This window comes from Cupressus sempervirens, chromosome 10 (assembly GCF_028749045.1).
Source record: "Cupressus sempervirens isolate cs-2001-9-10 chromosome 10, ASM2874904v1, whole genome shotgun sequence".
NCBI lineage: Eukaryota > Viridiplantae > Streptophyta > Pinopsida > Cupressales > Cupressaceae > Cupressus > Cupressus sempervirens.
Window position 1 is genome coordinate 384,726,135 of NC_143127.1, and position 22,058 is coordinate 384,748,192.

At 34.1% G+C, this 22,058-nt stretch overlaps 1 protein-coding gene across 2 annotated transcripts in view; it reads left to right on the forward strand.

The window, feature by feature from the left end:
* Positions 1-22,058, forward strand: part of LOC149534278 (long-chain-fatty-acid--[acyl-carrier-protein] ligase AEE15, chloroplastic-like) — a 355,752-nt gene that overhangs the window by 177,399 nt on the left and 156,295 nt on the right. For both annotated transcript variants that reach the window (XM_089803121.1, XM_089803120.1), the window contains one exon: positions 4,639-4,847. In XM_089803121.1, coding sequence (XP_089659247.1) covers positions 4,639-4,847 — 209 coding nt within the window. The remainder of the gene's footprint in view (positions 1-4,638; positions 4,848-22,058) is intronic.

Consider the following 22,058-nt stretch of genomic DNA (forward strand, 5'->3'; position numbering starts at 1 on the left):
ATCGAAGGGAAAACCAGAAGCAAGGTTTTGAACAAAACCAAAAGACCAAAAACAATTAAACACACACTCAAAAACACAAAAAAGGACATTGAAGGCTTCATAAAATCAAGCATAAGCTTAATAAAATGAAAAATGAATAAGACTTGACAAAAGCCTTCAATAAAAGGATTCATTATACAAATTGGGGTCGATTGATTGATCAATGTTAGCCAATTAAATAATGAACTATCTTAGAGAAACGCGAAACTAAGTTGAGAAAGTTTCGTATTGTAACCTACATTTTGTGGTGACAAAATGCAGGACAATAGTTGGCTCTATTTGGGGAATGTTGCTTGTTTGTTCTTGGAAACAAAGAGTGCCATAGGATCTAGTTCTCTAAGTGCCTTCATCCACTCATTGAGTTATAGAGTCAGGTGACCAAAATCAAAAAAGATCTAATGCGACTAAAGCAAAGCAAATCTAATAAAACAAAATGTGCAAGCACACTTATTAACAAAGAAAAACCTACCTAATTAAATCTAGCCAACAATGCAAATTTTAAGATCAAACCATTTACGGGCTCAACAAAATAGCTACCTTTTTTAAGTAGCTTGCAGCACCTTGCATGCTCACATGCAACTTCATATTGATGGAACACAAACAATTGCAGCAATGATGTCAGTGCCAGATGTAACACTTCTCGAAAGAGATGGAAGAATTCATCCTTTTGAGATGAGTCGTGTGTATCGCTTCTGCTCCAAGATATGTCCATGAATAGAAACTACTCCTCTAGAACTGAAAATGCTTCTTTTGCTTTCCCTTCAATGGTATTTTCAGGTTTAGTTATATGTAGAATGTCTAGCTTTCCATTAGCTTTCAAACAAGCAAGATGTTGGATTGGACATCCCTTGAGTGAACAAATTCTTTACTCTTCTTGCCAACTGCAACTTGCTTGATTTTTTCATCAACCACTGACACCTCAAGATGATCAAGAGAACCTTGCTCATGTGATTTCAATAATGACGTGACTGCACTTCCTGCCTCAACATATTGTTCATAACCTTCTGACTTGGGAAAATCTTTATAATTTATGATAAATTCCTTTTTAGATTTTGGGATAGAACATTTATGCATAGTTTACTCAAGTTTATGATCTTGAGACACAAATACATCATTTTTAGCTTGATCAGAACTTACTTGCATGTCCCTTTTTATAACATGATTATTTTAAACATTGGTAGAAAATTTTTCCATCCTCATCTTCTTATCACTGGCCTTCTAAGACTACGTGCACTAGACATGAGAGTTGCTAGCTACATCTTCCCTTCTCTAGAAGAGAATCACAAGATAACTAGCTTCGAACACAGGACGCTTCACCGTTGTCTTTGCTAGTGGTTCCTCAATTGTAAGCTTCTTTGATGATGAAACTAAATTTTGTCGATTCCCAATAGTAAAAATATGAGGAATGGTTGGAAAAGACCTCCTTTGTACATCTTCATCAGCAACGAAGAACATGCCTTGAGCTATTTTCTTTTGGAGGGCAAGTAAGTCATTTGCTAACCTCTGCATTACAGGATCCGACTTGTATTGGAAGAAAATTAATTGGAAGAATGATGACTTTCATCAAACCCACTTGTTTCAATCTTATCTTTCTAGCAAGAATAAAATCATCTTCAATTTCAATCGCCAATGTCAGTGTAGCTACGAGAGTAGTTGGGGCTTCTCTCCTTAATAGAAAACTGGCTTAAAGAATTTGAGCACCGACAAAGAAACACTTCAAATTGGCAGTTGTAGGTTGAGCAGCAATTGGAATTCTTCTTGTCAATTTTTTGAAATGAGCAACAAATTCACGCATAGGCACGTGAGATAACTTCTTCAATTGAGCAAGTTGGGCCAACGATGCATGATCATCTTCGGGAGGCTTTAACCTTTCCTCAAACTTGGCTATTAGAGCCCAATTTGTGATAATATGTGGTGGTAAATGGTAAAACCAATCAGCAGCCATGCCTTGGAGGGTTTCCATGAACAACCTTACAGACACGTCCTCATATCCAACAGCATGAACACTGCACGCAATGTAGAAAGCAACAATATTTTCATTAGAATGTTGTTCTTCATCACCGAAAAATTTTGGAAAATTCTTTTGCAAGCCATTAGGAAGATCATGTAAAAGTGGAGCTAGATTCAACGGTCCAAAAGCATTTCCCCAAGGACCTAGGGCCATTTACATGTCCTTGGTAAATGCTTGAAACAACTTTAAGAAATGAGATTACAATGAATATTTACATTGAAAAAGGACACGGGTCTGCTTCAAATAAAGCATCAGACTCTCAAATGCGCATTGTATCCCCAGCTGAGTCGCCAAAAACTGTTGGGTGGATATTTTGCAACCGATAGTTTTGTGAAAATCTAGTTGCAAAATAGGTAGACCAGCCACAGCGTATGAGACAAAGTCTCTCCTACCTTAATGGGAAGGCTCCTACTTCTCATCATTCCTTGGATCAACTCAAGGTAAACAAGAAGTTGAGAGATTTGTAAAGGGTGTTACCAATATTCTTTCCTCTTAGCTTTCAGGAAAGAATCCACTTGTGGAGCGAGTAATGGGCAAGATGAAATCTCTAACTACACTTCTATCTAATAGTTGGAAATGGTGATATCGATAAACCAACACCAATTCAAAGGCTGATTGAAAGCATACCAATTGGGCTCTTGGTCTTGTTTTAATCTATTCTATAAGAATGACCTCTACTATTGGGGTGCAAAGACTTCTAGAAGTAGGGAATTCTAACTATTTTTTGCGAATTGAGATGGCAATACAAGCTACAGTCAAAGCTTCTAGTCTATGTATTACCACAACCACTCCCAGTCAAAGCTTCGGCTTCGATTGTTTCTTAACTCACTATGATCTATAATTAAACACACAATAATAACATGAATCAAAGACAATTGGCACAAACTATAGTCAAAACTTCTAATTTGCGCTATCACAATTGCTTCCAATCAAAGCTTTAAATCCAATGGCTTCGTTTATTCACTTTTCTCCCAAATTGGTCCTACACAATCAAAGTTATGCATGCACAAGTTTGGCAGGGCTTGCCTGTATACAACAAAATATGATATTTACAAATGAGGAGGGCACTAAAATGGTCATATCTTTTGCCTGCCAAGTCTGATTAAGCCCTAATGTATACCGAATCGAAGGGAAAATCGAAAACAAGGGTTTGAACAAAACCAAAAGACCAAAAGCAATTAAACACACACTCGAAAACATGAAAAAGGACATTGAAGGATTCATAAATCAAGCATAAGCTTAATAAAATGAAAAATGAAAAAGACTTGGCAAAAGCCTTTAGTAAAATGATTCATTATACAAATTGGGGTCCGACTGATTGATCAATGTTAGCTAATTAAATAATGAACTATCTCAGAGAAATGCGAAAATAAGTTGAGAAAGTTTTGTACTATAACCTACATTTTGTGGTGACAAAATGCAGGACAACAGAGCTACCTTTCAATATCTTTCTTATACATTATGCTTCCCATCTGTATCTTTTCTGTTGTGTCCATTATATTATTATTTTTTGATCATTCCTTACTGACTCCATTGCATCTTTTAATACCAATCATTTATACCATCAAAATTTCCATGCATTTGTAGTACACAATTTCAGTGTATCACAAATTAGGTACTTAACAATGATTTGGCCTGACACCAGCCTGCAAACTTAATCTCAGCTGTCATTTTCACTGAGGCTGAAAATTTAGGTTCCTATCCAGATTGGTTTAAGAGCTTCAGCATTGACTAATATGGCAGTTAATAGGCTCTTGACGAATTCCTGCATATGCAAGATAGTCTGCCATAGAGTTTAAGTAAATCCTGCAATGGTGGAATTCGATAGAATCAACTCTCTTCTTTAAGACTCCATAAACATATCTATTTACCATCCAATTCAAATTGCTGATTTTATTGATAGCATTTGTTATTAACCTTGAATCTTCTTAAATCGTTAATTTTTTCTGATTTTGAGAAAACACTGCACTCAGACTTTCATACGATTCATCCCATTATGTTTCGTTGTTTGTTCTTAGTCCTAGGAAGGAAACCTTCATAAACAATGCCTCCCCTAGAATCTTGAAGCAAAAATCTGACTTCCACTAAACCTAGATGCCCTCTAGAAGCCCTATAAAATTTAATCTAACATAGGTTTCTTCAAGTGCCCTCATCTTTCTCTTCTCACATGCTCACCAGCTTTATTCCTTCTATTCTCTTGCTTTCTTTTTCTCCATTATCCCTTGAATTGGGAGACCTTTAGTTGTGATTTTTTAAGCAATTATCTGCTGTATAATTCCTAGCCGACAAAAGAATGCCGAAAAGTTTCAAAATTTTGAATTCCACCTTTTTTCACTCTTGGTTTGTGCCTCTTCATATATTTTTAATTTGTTATGATATGTTTTATGACATAAAATTGCACACTTGATATTTGCATGCCTCTATATCTCATTGCTATATTATATGTAAAATAGTCCAAAATTCAAATTAAGTGAAATGTGGCAACATGCTTGATCCTTTGTTGAAAGATCTATGCAGTTAATTATCTTGAGAAACATTTCTTTTAATTCTTTTAGGTGTATAATTCTTACTAAATTAATCCTGTATAGTGTTGCGCTTATTGTGGACAATCCGGGTCTACTGAATCATCTTGCACCGAAGTTCAACTCCTCCACAACCTTAAAGTTTGTTGTTGTTCTATGGGGTGAGAAATCAATGGTTGACTCAAATGTTGGAAATACGGTACCTCTCTATAGCTATGATGAATTCAGTCATATGGGTCACGAAAGTCGGAAGCATTTGCTTGCACACACATCAGGTAATGCCAAGTTTGATTTATTTTTTGTTATTTAAATAGAAATGAGTGCATTATCCTCTTTATATTGCCATATGCGAGAAGGATGATGCACAAAATTCTTTTTGGTGTTGCCAAAGATTAAATGTATATATTCCCTGTATAGTGGATTTATTTGGGCTGAATATAGAGTTCTGATTTAGTATTTGGATGGCTTTTTTCAAACTGGGTTAGCTTCAACTCCGAGCCAAGTATTGGGCTCAATTGTGTAGTTGGCAGCATATATGTGTGTGTGTGTGTGTGTTGTGTGTGTCGAAATACATCAACATTGCTACATATTATTATTAAACAGAATCTTAGTTGTGTGATCAAGATTACGTCAATAGTAATACCTCACATAGAGTTCATAAAGGTTTGAGATCTATGAAATTGTTTTCTATGGGAAATGTAGCCTTTAAATTCTGAAAATACTATATAATTCAATGAAATATAATAATATGGATTTCATGATATTCAGACTACAGGAAAAAGTTACATAGCAGCAACCACCTTCCAGGCTTGACAGAAGGATTAGAATTATGTAGTTTTCTTTCAAAATGGCCGTTAAGGATATCAGAATCAATAAAAAAGAATTGCTATCGGTGTATGGATTAAGAAAAATTCCTGGCTTGTGAAAATCATGTTGTTATTGTATGTAGTTACGAGATAAAATTTCTTTTTAGGCTCTTTTCTTTTTCACCACCTAATGCCATCCATAAATGATCCGATTTCTCTTTTTTTCTACATTGCCTGTTAACTTTTCCCACTTGAGGTTCCATTATGTACTCAATTTTTGGAACTATTTATCCTTGGGTTGTGAAAACATATAACTTCTATATCAATAAAAATGGGTCTGATAAATCTCCAAAGGAATTTGGCTTGGGATCTCCAAATATTGCGAAGTGTGGGAGGATCCATGACATTTACACTGCCTTCTATGGGAAAACTAGCTCTAAACTTTGTGAGGATTTTAACTAAACATTCTTAATCCCCATCAAAATTTGGTCATTATCATGTAGTTGTTACCAAAGGTGCAGGTCTATGAAATATTCTCCAGTTTTCACTTAGTTTCAACAATATCATTAATAAAAATTTAAGACTAGTTTCTCTTCACATTGTCAATTTGGTATCAGTTAAAAATTCAACCTACTCAATTTCCTTGTTTAGTTTTTCTAATTACAATGTTTATATCAGTATCATGTTTTATGCAAGGACACACCTTGTATTTTTACTTCGTTGAATTTTTGCCAAAACAACACTCACAATATATAAAGTTTCCATTATAGACTCTGCTAATGCAATGATAGAAAATTTCATGTGCCAACTACATTAATGGCACAAAATGGATAGAAGACATAAGTAAACTAACATGAAATACTTTCCATCAGCAAATAGTAGGAAAACTGTGGTCTGCAATAATGATTTTGTGGGAGATATCATCCTCATCATTTGTAATGCTCCTTTCCTAAGCACTATCTACATGGTGGTCTTTAGCCTAAACAGTGGGTTCCTGTAGGCTAATGAGTTAGGGTTTAGAACTTGTGGTGACTATTCAATCATAGTTTATTTGGCAACAGTAGATGCTACATTGAGCTCAATACGTTGAGATGTACATTATGACCTTTTTGAAGTGGATCCGGGAAATCTTTTCATTTTTACTATTTTTAATAAGTGGCAGGTTGGACTTTGACTGGTTCAGTTGGTAGTATTTCTATTTTAGTTAAGTCAGTAAATTCATTTGATATTGATATCTTGGCAATTAATGTTGTCCAAAGCAATTAATTTAAATAACATTAAAATATTAAAGTTAAGTTAAAGATTTAACTTTAGCATTATTTAATTTAATAAAGTAACTTAGTGGCTGCTCAAGATGATATAATGCGACTTTCAAACATTAAATAAAATGTTATTTCATAGCTTGTGCCTAAGTTGGGATACATAAGGAACTTTTAGTTTAATTTAAATTGTGCAAATCCCTAAGTGGGCTTTTGGAGACCTTTGTAAGATAGCTTTAGGAGCTCAATTGAATTATAGTTGGATTTGATATTGAATTAAAAAATTGTCGAGATTGAACTTGTTCATTTCTTTTCTTAGTGTGGATGAAAACCCTTGCAAAAGACATTCTCTTTGTTAGTGGAAGGTCCTAACCTAGAGGATTTATTGGTGATTTCCCTCAAGAATCTCAGTCTGGCTTCACAGTGATTTGAAACATCACTTTGAGCATAAATCTTGAAGGCTGATTTGAATAATACCAAGAAGGTAAGATTAAAGAGTCATTGTACTGGTTTGGAGCAGATTCCATCAATTTGCTAGATGTAGAGCATATGAGAGGGCATAAGAGTTTGTGGGGTGGTCAGCTAGGTATTGGAGGGGGTTTTGTCGTTGTTTGTAGGTGTTAAGGGCTTCCAATCTCAAATACACTCCAATCATGGCCTTTGGAGGAGACATTAGATGCTAGTGTCCAAGTTTTGTGGATTTCCAATTACTATTTGAGTGCATTAAACAAATTTGTATATTCCAAATATGGCTATGACTGATATTCCATTGTAATACAATTTCAATGTATAGCTATTGTAGACCTTGTTCAGACATTGCACTTTAATTTATTTTCTATTAAAGATAGTATATAAAACTACATATACCAAGTAACTGGACTGACTCGAAATTTAGACATTGAAATATATACCCAGAGACAAAATAATTTTTTAAGGAACCCTTCTAAGTCATTCCCCTATGACTTAGAAAACCTGCTGTCATGTTTACATATTTACAACTGTAAATAAAAGGATTTAAGCCACTGTGTATCACATATCAAAAATTATAGACTCAAAATGAAGCTTGTTATTGGTCCCAAGGACCAATAATATTGTTACTGTAATCAGCCTTGTCAATATCAAAAGTACCAATGGCTGGGTCAACTGCACTAGGGATATTAGCTGCATACTCCCAACTCGGTCCAGCTCTCTCTTTGCTCCTAAGTCACAAGGTTCGAGTTTGAGTTCGAGTTCGACAGCTATGAAGTTCGAATAAAATTCGAAAAGACTATATAATCGAAAAAATTTCGACATAAATTTGCCTTATATAATTTTCAAAAAAAATATATATATATAATATATGTACACATTATTATTTTTTAATTGTTTATATGAAATAAAACTGTAAAAATTATACAATAAAATTATTAATAATCATACATAAACATTAATATATTACTAATAAAAAAAAATATATATATATATATATACATAAAATATAAATGTTTTCTTGAAAACAATATATAAAATTCTTTACTTTCATAAAAATTAATAAAGGTAAACATATAAAATAAATAATATATATTATAATAAACGTAGAATAAGATTTAATAAAAACTAGTAAACTGAAAACCTAAAAAATAAAACAAAAACTTTATTCCTATTCTGTCGGCAACTTGGCAAGTTTGAAAATAACGGAGCTACTACAGGAGATCATTGGACAAGATTGAAGCTTCAGATCGGTGGGCAAAGACAAAATTTTAGGGGCAAAAGATGAAGGGCAATTTCAGATGCCAAAGACGATCAATGGTTGCCGGTGGGCTAGGTTGAACTACTGCTAAAGATGAACAGAAACTTTGACCCTTAGATGCTTCGACTGTTAGACACAAACCAGATGCTTCAACCATTATGCAATATGACAAGAAATATTGCCATACGAAATTTTTGATGAATTTAACAATTTTTTTTTCATTTTTTGGAGGTTCGTCGAATTTCACATTTGAAGCCAAAAATTTGGCGAACCCTATAACTTAGCTTTGCTCTTTGCAATTGCCTCATAATTGATGTTTTTTCCTTTGGTAAACTGCTTCAGATTCGCAAGCTCTTCTTTGTTCAGCATATTTGAATAAGTATCAAAATAATGAGTAGACCAAATGCCTTCTTTATATTTATAAACATGGCTCCTTCACAAACTAAGATTGAGAACTTGTCCTTCGGTATGTCCAAGACTGCAGATACCTGAGACATTATGTAAAAATGTGTGACTTTAGAATTAAACTCAGTAGGGTCCCTCCTAATGTTATGAAAGACCTCATCATTTCTTCTCCTCCAAAGATACCATAAGATCTCAGCAGGTAAAACCACCATAATTTGTTCAACTAAGAATCAAATTCATCAAAAAAATCAATAAGCATTTCATTCCAAAGGTAGCCAAACTTGGAATTCCAGACAACAAGCTGACCAAGGAAAAGAGACCACAGTTTACAAGCAAACTTGCAATAGAAATTTTTTTTTAAAAATGTTTCATTGCAACTACAGAGATCACAAGAAAAAGGTTCCATAGTAGTAGAGGAAAGGACAAAACCAACACAAGCTTTTTTTAACATTAAGAGCCAATGAAAACAAGATTTTTTAGGTTTAAGGGGATAGTGCCACATACAATCAAAGATAAAGTGCCATCTAGAATTTGGCCAGCTAAGCCCTCAATTTTGATTGACCCAATTGAAAATATCACAATCTTCCTTTAAAAAGCTATAAATCTGTTTTCTAGAAGCTTCCCCCAATAAAGAAGCATTGGACCGTTTCACCTGAATAAGAAAGTGGTTACTGTCAATCATTTTACTTGGAAAGAATATCCTTGTTGCTCTGGAAATTAAAGTATAGGGTTTTTTCTGTGAGGGTGGAATATCATATTTGCTGCTGAGTTCCTCCCATGTTCCCTAGCGATTATCAGTCAGATTGTCTCTAATATAAGATATCCACTTTTTATTCTAGTTTTTTGTAGAACAACAATAAGAGCCAAAGGTTTATTGTTAAAGTATATACCCCACCAAATAGATCTGTCAATAACAGTACACACAGGAGGCCCATCAACAACATTCTTGGAACAGATTAACCATTTCATGAGTCCATGCCTTCCATATGGAGGCAAAGATTTTAGAGCCAAAGACCTTGCTACGCCCTTAATATTGGTGTATATAGGGTTATTAATAGTCAACTTGTGGCTATCTTAATCCTTAATTAAGTCATGTTATCATTATTATATTATTATTTAAGTAGGTAGGTCAGCCTAGGTGTTATGTAGGGTTGTGTCTATTCAACCTAAGCATAATTAGGTATATATAGGAGGTTGTGAGTCTTATTGCATCATCATATTGTGAAGTGTGTTCTCATTGGCAATATTTGGAGGTTGCCCCCTCAAAGTGGCCTATTACTCTTAGTTATTATTAAGTGTTTATATAATATTTCATATTATTTCTTCTATTGTGCAAGTTATTTCATTACAAGTGGTATCAGAGCATGATCTTGGCACAATAGAGGCAAGATTTTTTCTCAACATTGGGGCGATTTCGGGAAGAGTTTAACTTTCAGATTTTAACGAATTTTTCAAAGATTTTTAAAGGGTTTTTGAAGACCAAATTAAAGAAGCTATAGTCCAAAATTTAGAGGAATTGGAGCAAATTTGAGAAAATTATTGCAGAATTACTATTTCTACACAATTTATTGAGATCTTCATATCTCTCACATCTTGCTGAATTGGAGTATAACTTGTATTGGGTTTTTTAATACATAGTAGAGGAGCCTAAATTTCGAAGCTTGAAGAAATTGAAAAAAAAAAGCAAGATATTGCAAAATTAGGAAAATTCTCTCTCAAGGCAGTAAATTTGCTAGTTTTTTTTTGGGATATTTTCCGAGTAAGGCTATCTTGGCCCTAGTAATTTACAGTAAAAAAATAAAAAAATAAATCTGAGAATTTACATTTCATTTGTGTGAAATATTAGTTTCCATCATGACGGGGCCTTTAACAAGAGGCAAAAAGAATGCTACCACACTGGAGAAATCCTCTGATCAAGATTGGGAAGCAACAGAGGATAGTAATCCCAATGAGGAACTTACTAAGTTCAAGGAAGAGGTTAAGAGGGATATGTGTGACCTATGAGGAGATATAACAAATACATGAAGCATTTTAAGCACCTATATGAATGAAACAAGGAAGGAGCTCTCAAGCAATCAAGGTGAAACCTTCAAGTCGACTAATAATGACACAAATTTTATTAATCCTATGGGATCTAGGAATTTTTTTCCAAAGGTGGATATGCGCAAATTTGATGGCAAGGATCCTCTAACATAGATAAATCAAATGGAGAATTGTTTTGAAGTACATCAAGTCCCATATGGACAAAAGGTCACGATGGCTTACTTATATCTAGAACCAGAGCAATTCATTTGGTATCGTTGGCTTTGTACTCATAGGAGGAAAAAAGGGTCTCACTGTATCATGGTCAATTTTTACCGAAGAACTCCAAGAACAATATAGCAATAGTGTGACAGAAAACTTCTTTAGCCAACTTGCTAAGCTTCAAGAAATAGGATCAGTTAAGGATTATATTCAAAAATTGTAAAATCTATCCTTAAGAGTGGATACAATTATAGAGAACTTGAATGATTTATTCTTGGGTGGTCTCAAGGATCACATTCAACATGAGGTACACATGTTTTGTCCCAACTCAGTAAATGAGTCTTTTATATTGGCACACAGAGTAGAGGAGAAGTTCTTGATTCCTAGAAAGCAAGGGGCTAATGTGACAAGAGAAAAAGGTTATTCAACACCTTCTCTTCCTCAACCTACTAGGTTGACTTCACAAAAAATTGAGAAGAAAAGAGCAAAAGGGTTGTGTTTCAATTGTGATAGAAAATATAGTCGAGGACATAAATGTAGTGAAAAGAATTTTTTCTATATTGAAGGTCCAAGTGAGGAAAAAGAGGATGAGCCCATATTAGAGGAGGATAGGGAATCAGGTGAGGAATCACATGATTTTGAACCAATCATTTTTTGTCATGCACTTTCAAGTTTCAGTGCACCACAAACTCTCAAGGTAATCGGTTTCTTAAAGAAGCAGAAAGTAACAGTGTTGATCGACTCAGGTAGTACTCATAATTTCATCAACAAAAAGTTGGCAACTCTTCTAAATTGTTTTGTATATCTAGTTTCAGAGTTTCAGGATTTGATTGCAGGTGGGGCCACAGATAGTTGTTCAGGGAAGTGTCATAGCATCAAATTATCCATGGGAGATTATTAACTTGATTCCCCAATGTATGTAATATCCATGGGTGCAGCGAATATTGTTTTGGGAGTATAGTGGCTTACTACATTGGGAACCATTGAGATGAACTTCCAAGAACTATTCATGCGATTTCAATCAAAAGGAAAGGTAGTGGAGCTAAGGGGATTAAAAGAAAAATCCCCATAGATGGTAAGCTCTCATCAAATGCAAAAGTTTCTTAAGAAAGGTACGGATGGATTTGTGGCCCAGCTATGTTCATTAGAAGTCTCTCAATCTAATGCTTTTACTCATCCAGATTTACAAGCAATAATTGATCGTCACTCAGTGATTCTTGGAGATATACCTAAAGGACTTCCTCCTAAGAGGGATCATAACCATGCCATACAACTAGTTCCAGGCAGCTAGCCACCAAACATCAGGCCTTATAGGTACCCACACATACAAAAAAGTGAGATTGAAAAAATTGTTGAGGAAATGCTAGAGGCGGTAATTATCAAGCATAGCCAAAGTGCTTACTCCTCACCTATTGTGGTGGTGCATAAGAAGAATGAAACTTGGTGCATGTGTCCAGATTATAGAGTGCTCAACAAGTACACCATTAAAGATAAGTTTCCTATTCCAATCATCGATGATCTTCTAGATGAATTAAATGGAGCTATGTATTTTACCAAGTTAGATCTTAGATCGGGTTATCACCAAATTTGGATTGAGGAAGATATTTGTAAGACAACATTTCGAACTCATGAGGGTCATTATGAATTTTTGGTGATGCCATTCGGTCTTACCAATGCACCATCTACATTCCAAATTTTGTGAATTCCATTTTTAAGAAGTTCTTCAGAAAGTTTGTGTTAGTGTTTTTTGATGATATATTAATTTATAGCAAGACTTGGGAAGAACATTTCTAGCATGTAGATCAAGCATTACAATTACTCAAGGATCATCAACTCTATGCTAAGCCATCCAAGTGTGATTTTGGTGTTAAGGAGGTGGAGTATTTGGGACACACAGTTTCACATGAAAGAGTAAAGGTGGACCCTAACAAAAATAAGGCTATCATGGAATGGCCTATTCCAAAAACTATTAAGAAGCTAAGGGGTTTCTTGGGATTGACAGGATACTATAGAAGATTTGTGAAGAATTATGGTCGTGTAGCAGCACCCCTTACCACTCTATTGAAGAAGGATTATTTTCATTGGAACGAATCTCCTAATGTATCATTTGAGCAATTGAAGAAGGCTATGTGTACAACTCCAGCTCTTGCCACTCTAGACATCACCAAAGAATTCATTGTGGAATGTGATGCTTTTGGAAATGGGATAGGAGTAGTTCTTATGCAAGAAGGTTGACCAATTGCTTTTGAGAGTCGTCAATTAAAAGGTAAAAATCAACTCAAACCTATTTACGAGAAGGAAATGCTAACAATCCTTCATGCAGTTAAAAAATGGAGGCCTTATTTAATGGGTTGACACTTCAAGGTTAAGATAGATTATGATAGGCTAAAATATTTTTTGGAACAAAGACTATCGTCAGAAGAGCAACAAAAATGGGTCACCAAGATGTTGGGATATGACTTGGAAATTATATACAAGAAAGGGAAGGAAAATATTATGGCCAATGCACTTTCCAGGAAGGATGAAAAAGATGAAGCCTTATTGTGTGGCCTTTCAATATTACAAGATAATTGGGTGGTAGAAGCCAAACAAGAGTGGAAAAATGATGTTGCAACAAGTAATCTCATCCAACAAATAAAAAATGACCCTAGTAGATCAGATAAGTTTTGTTTAAAGGGGGATATTCTTTGGTATAATGAGTGCTTGTATCTCTGCAAGAATTCCACTCTTAAACACAAGATTCTCAAAGAACTACTTGAGTCCCCAGTTGGTGGTCATTCAGGATTTTTGAAGACATATCATCGGGTCAAGCAAGATTTTTTTTGGGTAGGGCTAAAACGTGATGTTCAAAAATTTGTGGCTGAATGTTTGGTTTGTCAAAGAAATAAAAGGGAAAAAATTAAGACACCTGGTCTCTTGCAGCCTTTATCTATTCCTAGCCAATGTTGGGAAGAGGTATCCATGGACTTAATCATAGGGCTTCCCGATCTAAAGATCATAATGTCATCATGTTAGTAGTTGATTACCTCACTAAATATGCACATTGCATCCTTTTACAACAAATCTAGTGGCAAAAGTTTTCATGGAGAATATCCAAAAGCTACATGGTACACCTAAGGTTATTGTTAGTGATCATGATCCTACCTTTACTAGTCACTTTTGGAAAGATTTATTCTCATGTTTGGGTACTTAATTGGCTCATAGTTCTTCATACCATCCTTAATCAGATGGGCAAACTGAGGTTGTTAATAAATGTTTGGAACGATACCTATGTTATTTCACTTCAGAAAAACAATCTCAATGGGTAGATTGGCTACCTCTTGCAGAATGGTGGTACAATACTTCTTGTCATAGCTTATAAAAAATGTCTCCATTTTTGGCACTTTATGGATATCATCCTCCTTCAATCACATCATTATTAAAGGTGTCACCAAGAGTTCAGGCAGTAGAGGACCACTTGCTTCATCAACAACAGGTACTTTCAGGACTCAAGGAGAATTTAGCTATGGCACAAAATCAAATGAAACAACAAGCGGACCAACATCGTAGTGAAAGAAATTTTGAAGTTGGGCACTGGGTCTTCTTGAGATTGCAGCCTTATAAACAAATCTCAGTGAAGAAACAAAAAAATAATAATAAGTTGTCTCCAAGATATTATGGACCGTACCAAATCATGCAAAAGATCGGTAGTGTTTTCTACAAGATTGAGTTGCCACCAACAATAAAGATACATCCATTTTTTCATGTTTCTTGTTTGAAGAAGGTAATTGGGCAGAATATTCTACTCAAACAATACTACTAGAACTTGATGAAGAAGGAAGAATAATTTTGGAACCAAAGTGCATTCTTCAAACACACATGAAGAAGCTGAGGAACAAAACCCTGACTTAGTATCTCATCCAATGGAAGAACTCACTAGTTGAAGAGGCCACATGGGAGGATAAAGAGTTCATTCAAAAGAATCCACACTTAGTTAGCATTAAGGACAATGCTTCTTTCAAGAGAGGGGGCATGCTACGCCCTTAATGTTGGTGTATATAGGGTTATGAATAGTCAACTTGTGGCTATCTTAATCTTTAATTAAGTCATGTTATCATTATTATATTATTATTTAGGTAGGTAGGTCAGCTTAGGTGTTATGTAGGGTTGTGTCTATTCAACCTAAGCATAATTAGGTATATATAGGAGGTTGTGAGTCTCATTTCATCATCATATTGTGAAGTGTGTTCTCATTGGACATATTGGGAGGTTGCCCCCTCAAAGTGGCCTATTACTTAGTTATTATTAAGTGTTTATATAATATTTCATATTATTTCTTCTATTGTGTAAGTTATTTCATTACAGACCTTCATATCCATCTCACCAATTATAATATTACAAATTGGAACACTATCCAATTGTTTACTTTTCTTTATGAAAAACTTACAAATATTATTTCTCACCAACACTTTCCAGGGTTTATTTCCCTAAATGGTCTTGAAGATCCATTTAAAAGCAAGTGCAACCCCATGAGCTTTTAAATCCCTGATTCCCTAACCACCTATACACCTAGGTCTACAATACCAGTCCAAGTTAACGCAATGCTTCTTTTTACCACTCATACCATTAGACCAAGGAAAGTCTCTCAAAATTTTCTTAGGGTGACCTGTTTGATACTGGGCAAATAACCAAGAAGAATAGCATATAGCATGAGATGCTAATACCTTTTGTACCACCTGAACTCTGTCAGCTAAAGAAAGCATATATGTCCACCATTTAGTATGTTTCTTATCAATTTTACTATACATCAAATCCCACACGTCTTTGAGTGATGGATCAATTGCAAAAGTGATCACTAAGTACCTGATAATGGTGTTCGGACTAACCCAAATACAACCCTTATTAGAGATCCATGTAGGGGCATTCTGTGTCACAAAAGACTTACGTGGAGAAACTTTGGCTCTTGATGCTATACAGAAGAATTGGAGCCTTGATATAACATTATCAAAATTTGGTTCAGACAATTCAAGAAACAAAGTTGTATCATTAGAAAACTGAGCATTAACTAATTCTTCATTATTTGGGAGTGTGCTGCCTTTTACTAGGGGACCAAGATCCAAAGCTCTGAGAATATAGAAGAGCGCATCTACAAAAATAACAAACAAGGGTGGGGCAATGTGACAACCTTGTCCAATGGACCTCTTAAGAGAAATAGGATTAGATAATTCTCCATTCATATCTATTACAGTGGAGGAATCCTTAAACAAAATAGATATCCACTATTTTTGGGTGGAACCCAAAGGCTTGGAGCATATCAATAAATGGCTATTCCACTCTAAGATTTTTCAAAATCAAGTAGGATCATAACAACATTCTATCTGTCAGATTTAGCCCATTTCATGGGCTCCTGACTAGTAATCAAATTTTCCAAAATATTTCTCCCCTTAGTAAAACTAGTTTGCGTAACAACGATAATCTTATTTAAAATGTTGGTTAATCTTCTAGCAAGGAGCTTGGCTATAATTTTGTATGACAAATCCAAGAGAGTAATGGGCCTTTGTCACGAACCCATAATCGATGTTATGGAAAGTATTAATTTGTGTACTTGTTTAATTATTATGGCCTAACTAGTGTACATACAAGAATATTATTATAATAGGTTGATCAAAAGAATTCATTTATGGATTAAAGAAAGAATTATTAATCAATAGTATATGAGACATAATTTCTATCAACTAAATAATTGACTTGGTGAACTATTAATCAGAAATAACAAATAATAACAATTAATAATAATTAATATTTGTCTTAATCAATAATATTATAAGAATAGAAATATGATAATAATAAAATAAATTACTAATAATTAACTAACAAATTAATATCTAAACTAACCTATCTATCGATTATCAAAAGAAGTAATTAAAACTTTAAATTAAACTAAAATATACAATGGGTCACGACCTATTTTTCCCAAAGAATGCGAAGAATACATATAAATACTAATAAAGATAAGAAAGTAAAACACTTTTTTTTTTTGCATATCACGATTTAAGTAAAAAGCATATGGTAGTTACATGGAAAGTAAAAGGAAATCATAAAGGATGCAGATTTAATGGAATGAATGAAAAAGAAAACAAATATTCTCTTTACCTTGTAAGATGCAAGTCAAAAAGTAAAAAGATAATTGATAAGAGGAGAAAAAATATAATTAACAGGAGCAGCAAGGTAATAAGGTAAAAGGGGAAGATATATCTTTGTGAAAAAAACACCATGAAATAGGAATAGACTAGTAGGTTATAACATTAAGGTATGCATTCTATTTCCCTTCTAGAATTTAAACTTATCAATATTATTAGGTAATGTAATGTTTAAAAAGGATCAATCATTAAATAATATTACAAAGTTGAAAAGCATTGAATAGAATAATAAATAAATATTCACTATATTTGAGGAGAACAATAAGGAAACAAAATAGAAGAAAAATGAGGAAACAAAATAGGAGAGAAATAACAAAACAATATTGGAGAAAAATAAGGAAAAAATAAATTATATATAGTGAATGTAGGATATATTGCTGTAAATTCTCATCAATTCTAAATTTTATATATAGTTCTTCAAGATTATATATGATTTTATATATTTTATTTATAAAAATAAATTTAAGGCCAGTTTTGCATACAGTTCATGATGAGAGCCTGTTTTATGCATATTTTGCATTATTATGAGGAGTTTTACATGCTATATTTTTGGGTTATTTGAGGGATTCGAGTTAGGGTTTTATGCATGATTTTGAGGAGCTAGAGGCAGTTTTCCAGTTATCTATCAGTTGGGCAAGTGGTTGATGGCAGTTTTCAGAGACTTCTTCATAGTTTCCATCATTTTTGACTTATTTTTTCTAGGCATGATCTTGGAATCCGAATTAGGGTTATGAGTTCTATATATTGTACATTCACCTCATTATGAGGGATCTTCTTTCGGATTTAGATTTTTGTGCATTGCAGATTTTGAGTTGATTGTAAGAGCAAATTTGTAGCAGAGATTTTTCAGCATTGGTTATAGAGATTCAATGGTTCCTTCTCATTGATTCTCGTGCAATATTGTGAATTATGTTTTACTTTAATGTTGCATTCGCCTTCATTTAAGTTATATTCCTTATTGCAGATTTGAATCTTGATACGTGTGATTATAGGCCTTTGTTTGTGATCATTGTTCTTTTTGCAAAAAATTGGTAAAACCAAGGTTTTCCTCTCAAAGCAGAAGATCCCGGTCCTTGAATAAAAACACTTTTTTGGTTACATGTTTGTTTGAGTATTGTGAATCAATTGTGTCTTTCATAATTCGTGTTGATTTGATTAAAGTTACATTCAAAACCATTGGTGTATCACCTCATTTAGGTTAGTATTCATTATTTGTCATTCACTTCTCACCCCTTATCTCGCATATAATTTAGGATTAGGTGATCACTATTTAGGAACAGGCCTAGCTTCCGGAGATTCATCTCTCATTTTAGGACAACCCACCACCTGAGAGAGTTTCCATATTTCAACAGGATGGCTAGATTCTGCATCTTGCTATAGGCGCAATCTTGATTGACAACATTAATCTCCTACTATAATATAACCATTAGAATTTCCTAAATATGAGCCTAAGAGTTCTTACATTTTATATAAATTGAATTACTAATAATACTATTACTAAGTAGTAGTAACAGTACCAAACTATGGACAATTAAATATTCCGTACATCCACCTATTCTTAAGTATAACTAATAATAAACATTATGTCAAATATCTAAACATTCCTACACTGCCATTATACCTACTTACCTTAGTTGCCTGTGATGTGGAATTGCTATGGATGTCCATACCTCGTGATTGGTATGTCATGCATGATCACTTGAATGGGTTTGACCGTCAATGCTTCTTAAGATTGGTTGTTTGCACTTGGAATTCCTTTATTTCTCCTAAGCTCCTTTGAATAATGTGTAGACATGTACATGTCCCTCACCTTGTACCCGATATTGTGGGTCCATGCTAGTTAATCCATTGGTCTTCTTAACTCTGTGGTGTAATCCACGCAGGTCCACTTGTTTACTCCCTATCCGTTCTAACTATTCATCAATCTTTCCTCTTGGGTATATATCTATCCATTGATCTTTGTCCATGTTTTCTTAAAGGATTTGGACCAACGTGACTCCCTTCATTTTAATTATTTTGAGCCTTATTAATATTTAATATTATAGTGTGTTTAGTTTAATATTACTATTTTAGTAATTATATTATAGCATATTTAGTAAATATATATATTTGATATTTTATTATTAGTAGTTATTAGAACATTATTTATCATTACTGAATAAAATAAGGAATCTTGAATTGAGTAACTACATAATTGGTATGGACCATTATATTTCAATGTAAGCAATTACATTATTTGATATAATTATCACTATAATCTATAAAATATACACATTTTAATTTATTAATCTTAGGTTCCCCTTTGTTTGGATCAAATCTTCCTCTAAATTTTTTCCACTTCCAACATTATGTATATGTCTCTGAAGTATATTGAGTCTCCTTTGACAACAAGCTTCCTCATAATGTCTATCTTTTGCATTCTTCCTTCCAATAATCTGAAACATGTTTTTCCAAACCACCATAAGATCATCCCACTGCTCTCTCGGAGAACAACCAACACTAAATTTAGAGAGACAAGTGACCATCCTTATGGCCTCAAGATTATCTTGATCCTGAAGCAGGGAGACATTGAGTTTGAACAAACTTCGATATCTGGTTTGGGGTGCACCCTGATCTTCAAAGGAGATACAACAAGAAATAAGGGAATGATCGGATATGCTTGTCGGGTGGATTCTCATAGGGCCATGTCTAGCAACCTGAGAAAATGAGAGGTATGAAGCATCTGCATATATTCTGACCAACCTACAATAAACTTTCTGTTTCCTCGATTGGTTATTACACCATATATATTATATGCCATCAAAATTGTTTTTCTTCCTAGCTATGGAATCAATTATCTTGAATTTCCTCTTGAATTTAGACCAAAAATATTGTTCATTACCTTTCCATGAATGCTTGAGTCCTCCACACTTGTCCTAATTATGCTCAATCATATTGAAGTCACCTACAAACACCCAATGAGCATATGGAAGGTTATTTGTTAACCAATCCCAAAAGGAAGCCCTATCTCTACAGTTATTTGCTGCATAAACATTCAGACATCTATCATTTTTTCTTTAAATTTAAAAGGCATCCATTCGGCTCTTTGGCAAGGGGAAGATCCTTCATTCTTAATCAGGTCAGCCCATCGAGGACCAATTAGGATTGTAACCCCACCTTTTCCTCTTTCATGATTAGTTAATAGGCTTTTTTCTTTAACCCAAACAAACTTTAGTGTATTCAAGGCATGGTATCCCACCACTTTGATCTCTTGAAGAAATATGATGTCTTTAGCAGGCATACATTGCTCCACTTTCTAACAACATACTTTCTATCTAGCATTTCCAAATGTCGAACATTCCAATATGAATTTTCATCATAGTCGTCATCATCATCATCAATTTTCAGTGGTTTTTTTATTCTTATAAAGCCTGTTGAAACACACATGCATATTTGGTGTTTTCTACTTAGATCCATCTCCTATAGAACTAGCACTGTTTTGTCTTTCAAAGTATTTCCTTTCTTTCTTGGCATTTTTGCTCATAATTTCAATAAATTGTTCACTTTCTTTAGCTAAAGGCTTCTTAGATCTTTTAAGAGTACACAGATTCTTTTTGCCTATCTCCAAGTTGGGACTCATGGATTCATTTGAGGGGTGATCCTATTCAAGGATGGTTGATTGAGTTATTTGATTCTTTCAACTCTTTCATTAATGGTTTCAAGCACAATCTTTTGGGCATTCATTCTAGCGGGGACAATTTTGTTTAAACATAAACATGATTGGGGAAGACATGCAGGTTGATGATCGCTTACAAAAGAGGTGACAAAAATATTATTACCATTGGATGACACAACGTCAAAATCTTCTTCAAAAAGAGGATTCCCTAAAGCAACGAATTTTCCATCACTTATGTCATGTTTTCTATTACCATTAAGGTCTGAATCATTACCTTCATTGCACCCATTAGAAGTATCTTTATTATTAGGGTAAGCATATTTTTTCTCACCATTCTAGTTAGGAGTTTCCCCCATCTTATTATTAGTGTTGACATGAAAGCTTCCTTTTCAAGGAAGGACAATCCTTCCTAGTATATTTGTTCAATTTGCAGTGGAAACATGCTCCTAACTTAGGCAACAAGAGAAAATCCCAAGGAAAAAATTTTCCTTCAACTTCTTAGGTAATAACTTTAGGGATATAAACTTCAGGCTTAAGTGCAATTAGCACCCAAGCATTCAAATGGGGAAGACTTACCCTAGATTCCTCAACTTGGAAAACCAAACCCAAGGGTCTTAGCATTTAGGGAATAAATGGCTAGAACTTAGGTTGTACATTTGGTAGCTCTACCCAATTAAGGGATGACTGAGAAACCACCTGCTCAAAATTGCCACTTGGTGACCATGGAAAGACCCTAAATAATAATTTCTCAACATTCCAAAAACCTTTTTTGAGAACTCTTTCTTGCATAATGTGAGTTTTAAGAAACACAATAAAGAGGCCTCTTTGAATCATTCTACTAAAATTAATAACAATGCTCAATTTATTTCCCAACACATTATTGAACCAGGCTTTAAGAAATTTTCTAGCTAAAAGAAATTTGTTATCCATTCAAACAAAAAAGATAGCAACATTTTTCAAGTGAGATTGTTTAGTTTTGATGGCTCTCACCATATCTTGGTTAGGAGAAAGGGATAGGGTTTTCAAATCATTCGATGGAGTCCTACCCTTTTCTCCCCCTTTAGGGTTTGCATCTACGAAGATGCTTTTGTCTTCCACTTCACGTCCATTGGATCCGACGCCCATGCCTCCTCTTGTTCCCATATTTGATCCTTTGCAGAATTTTCCATTAAAAAAAGCCGTTCCAGGTTACTTCAAACCAGACTCTTC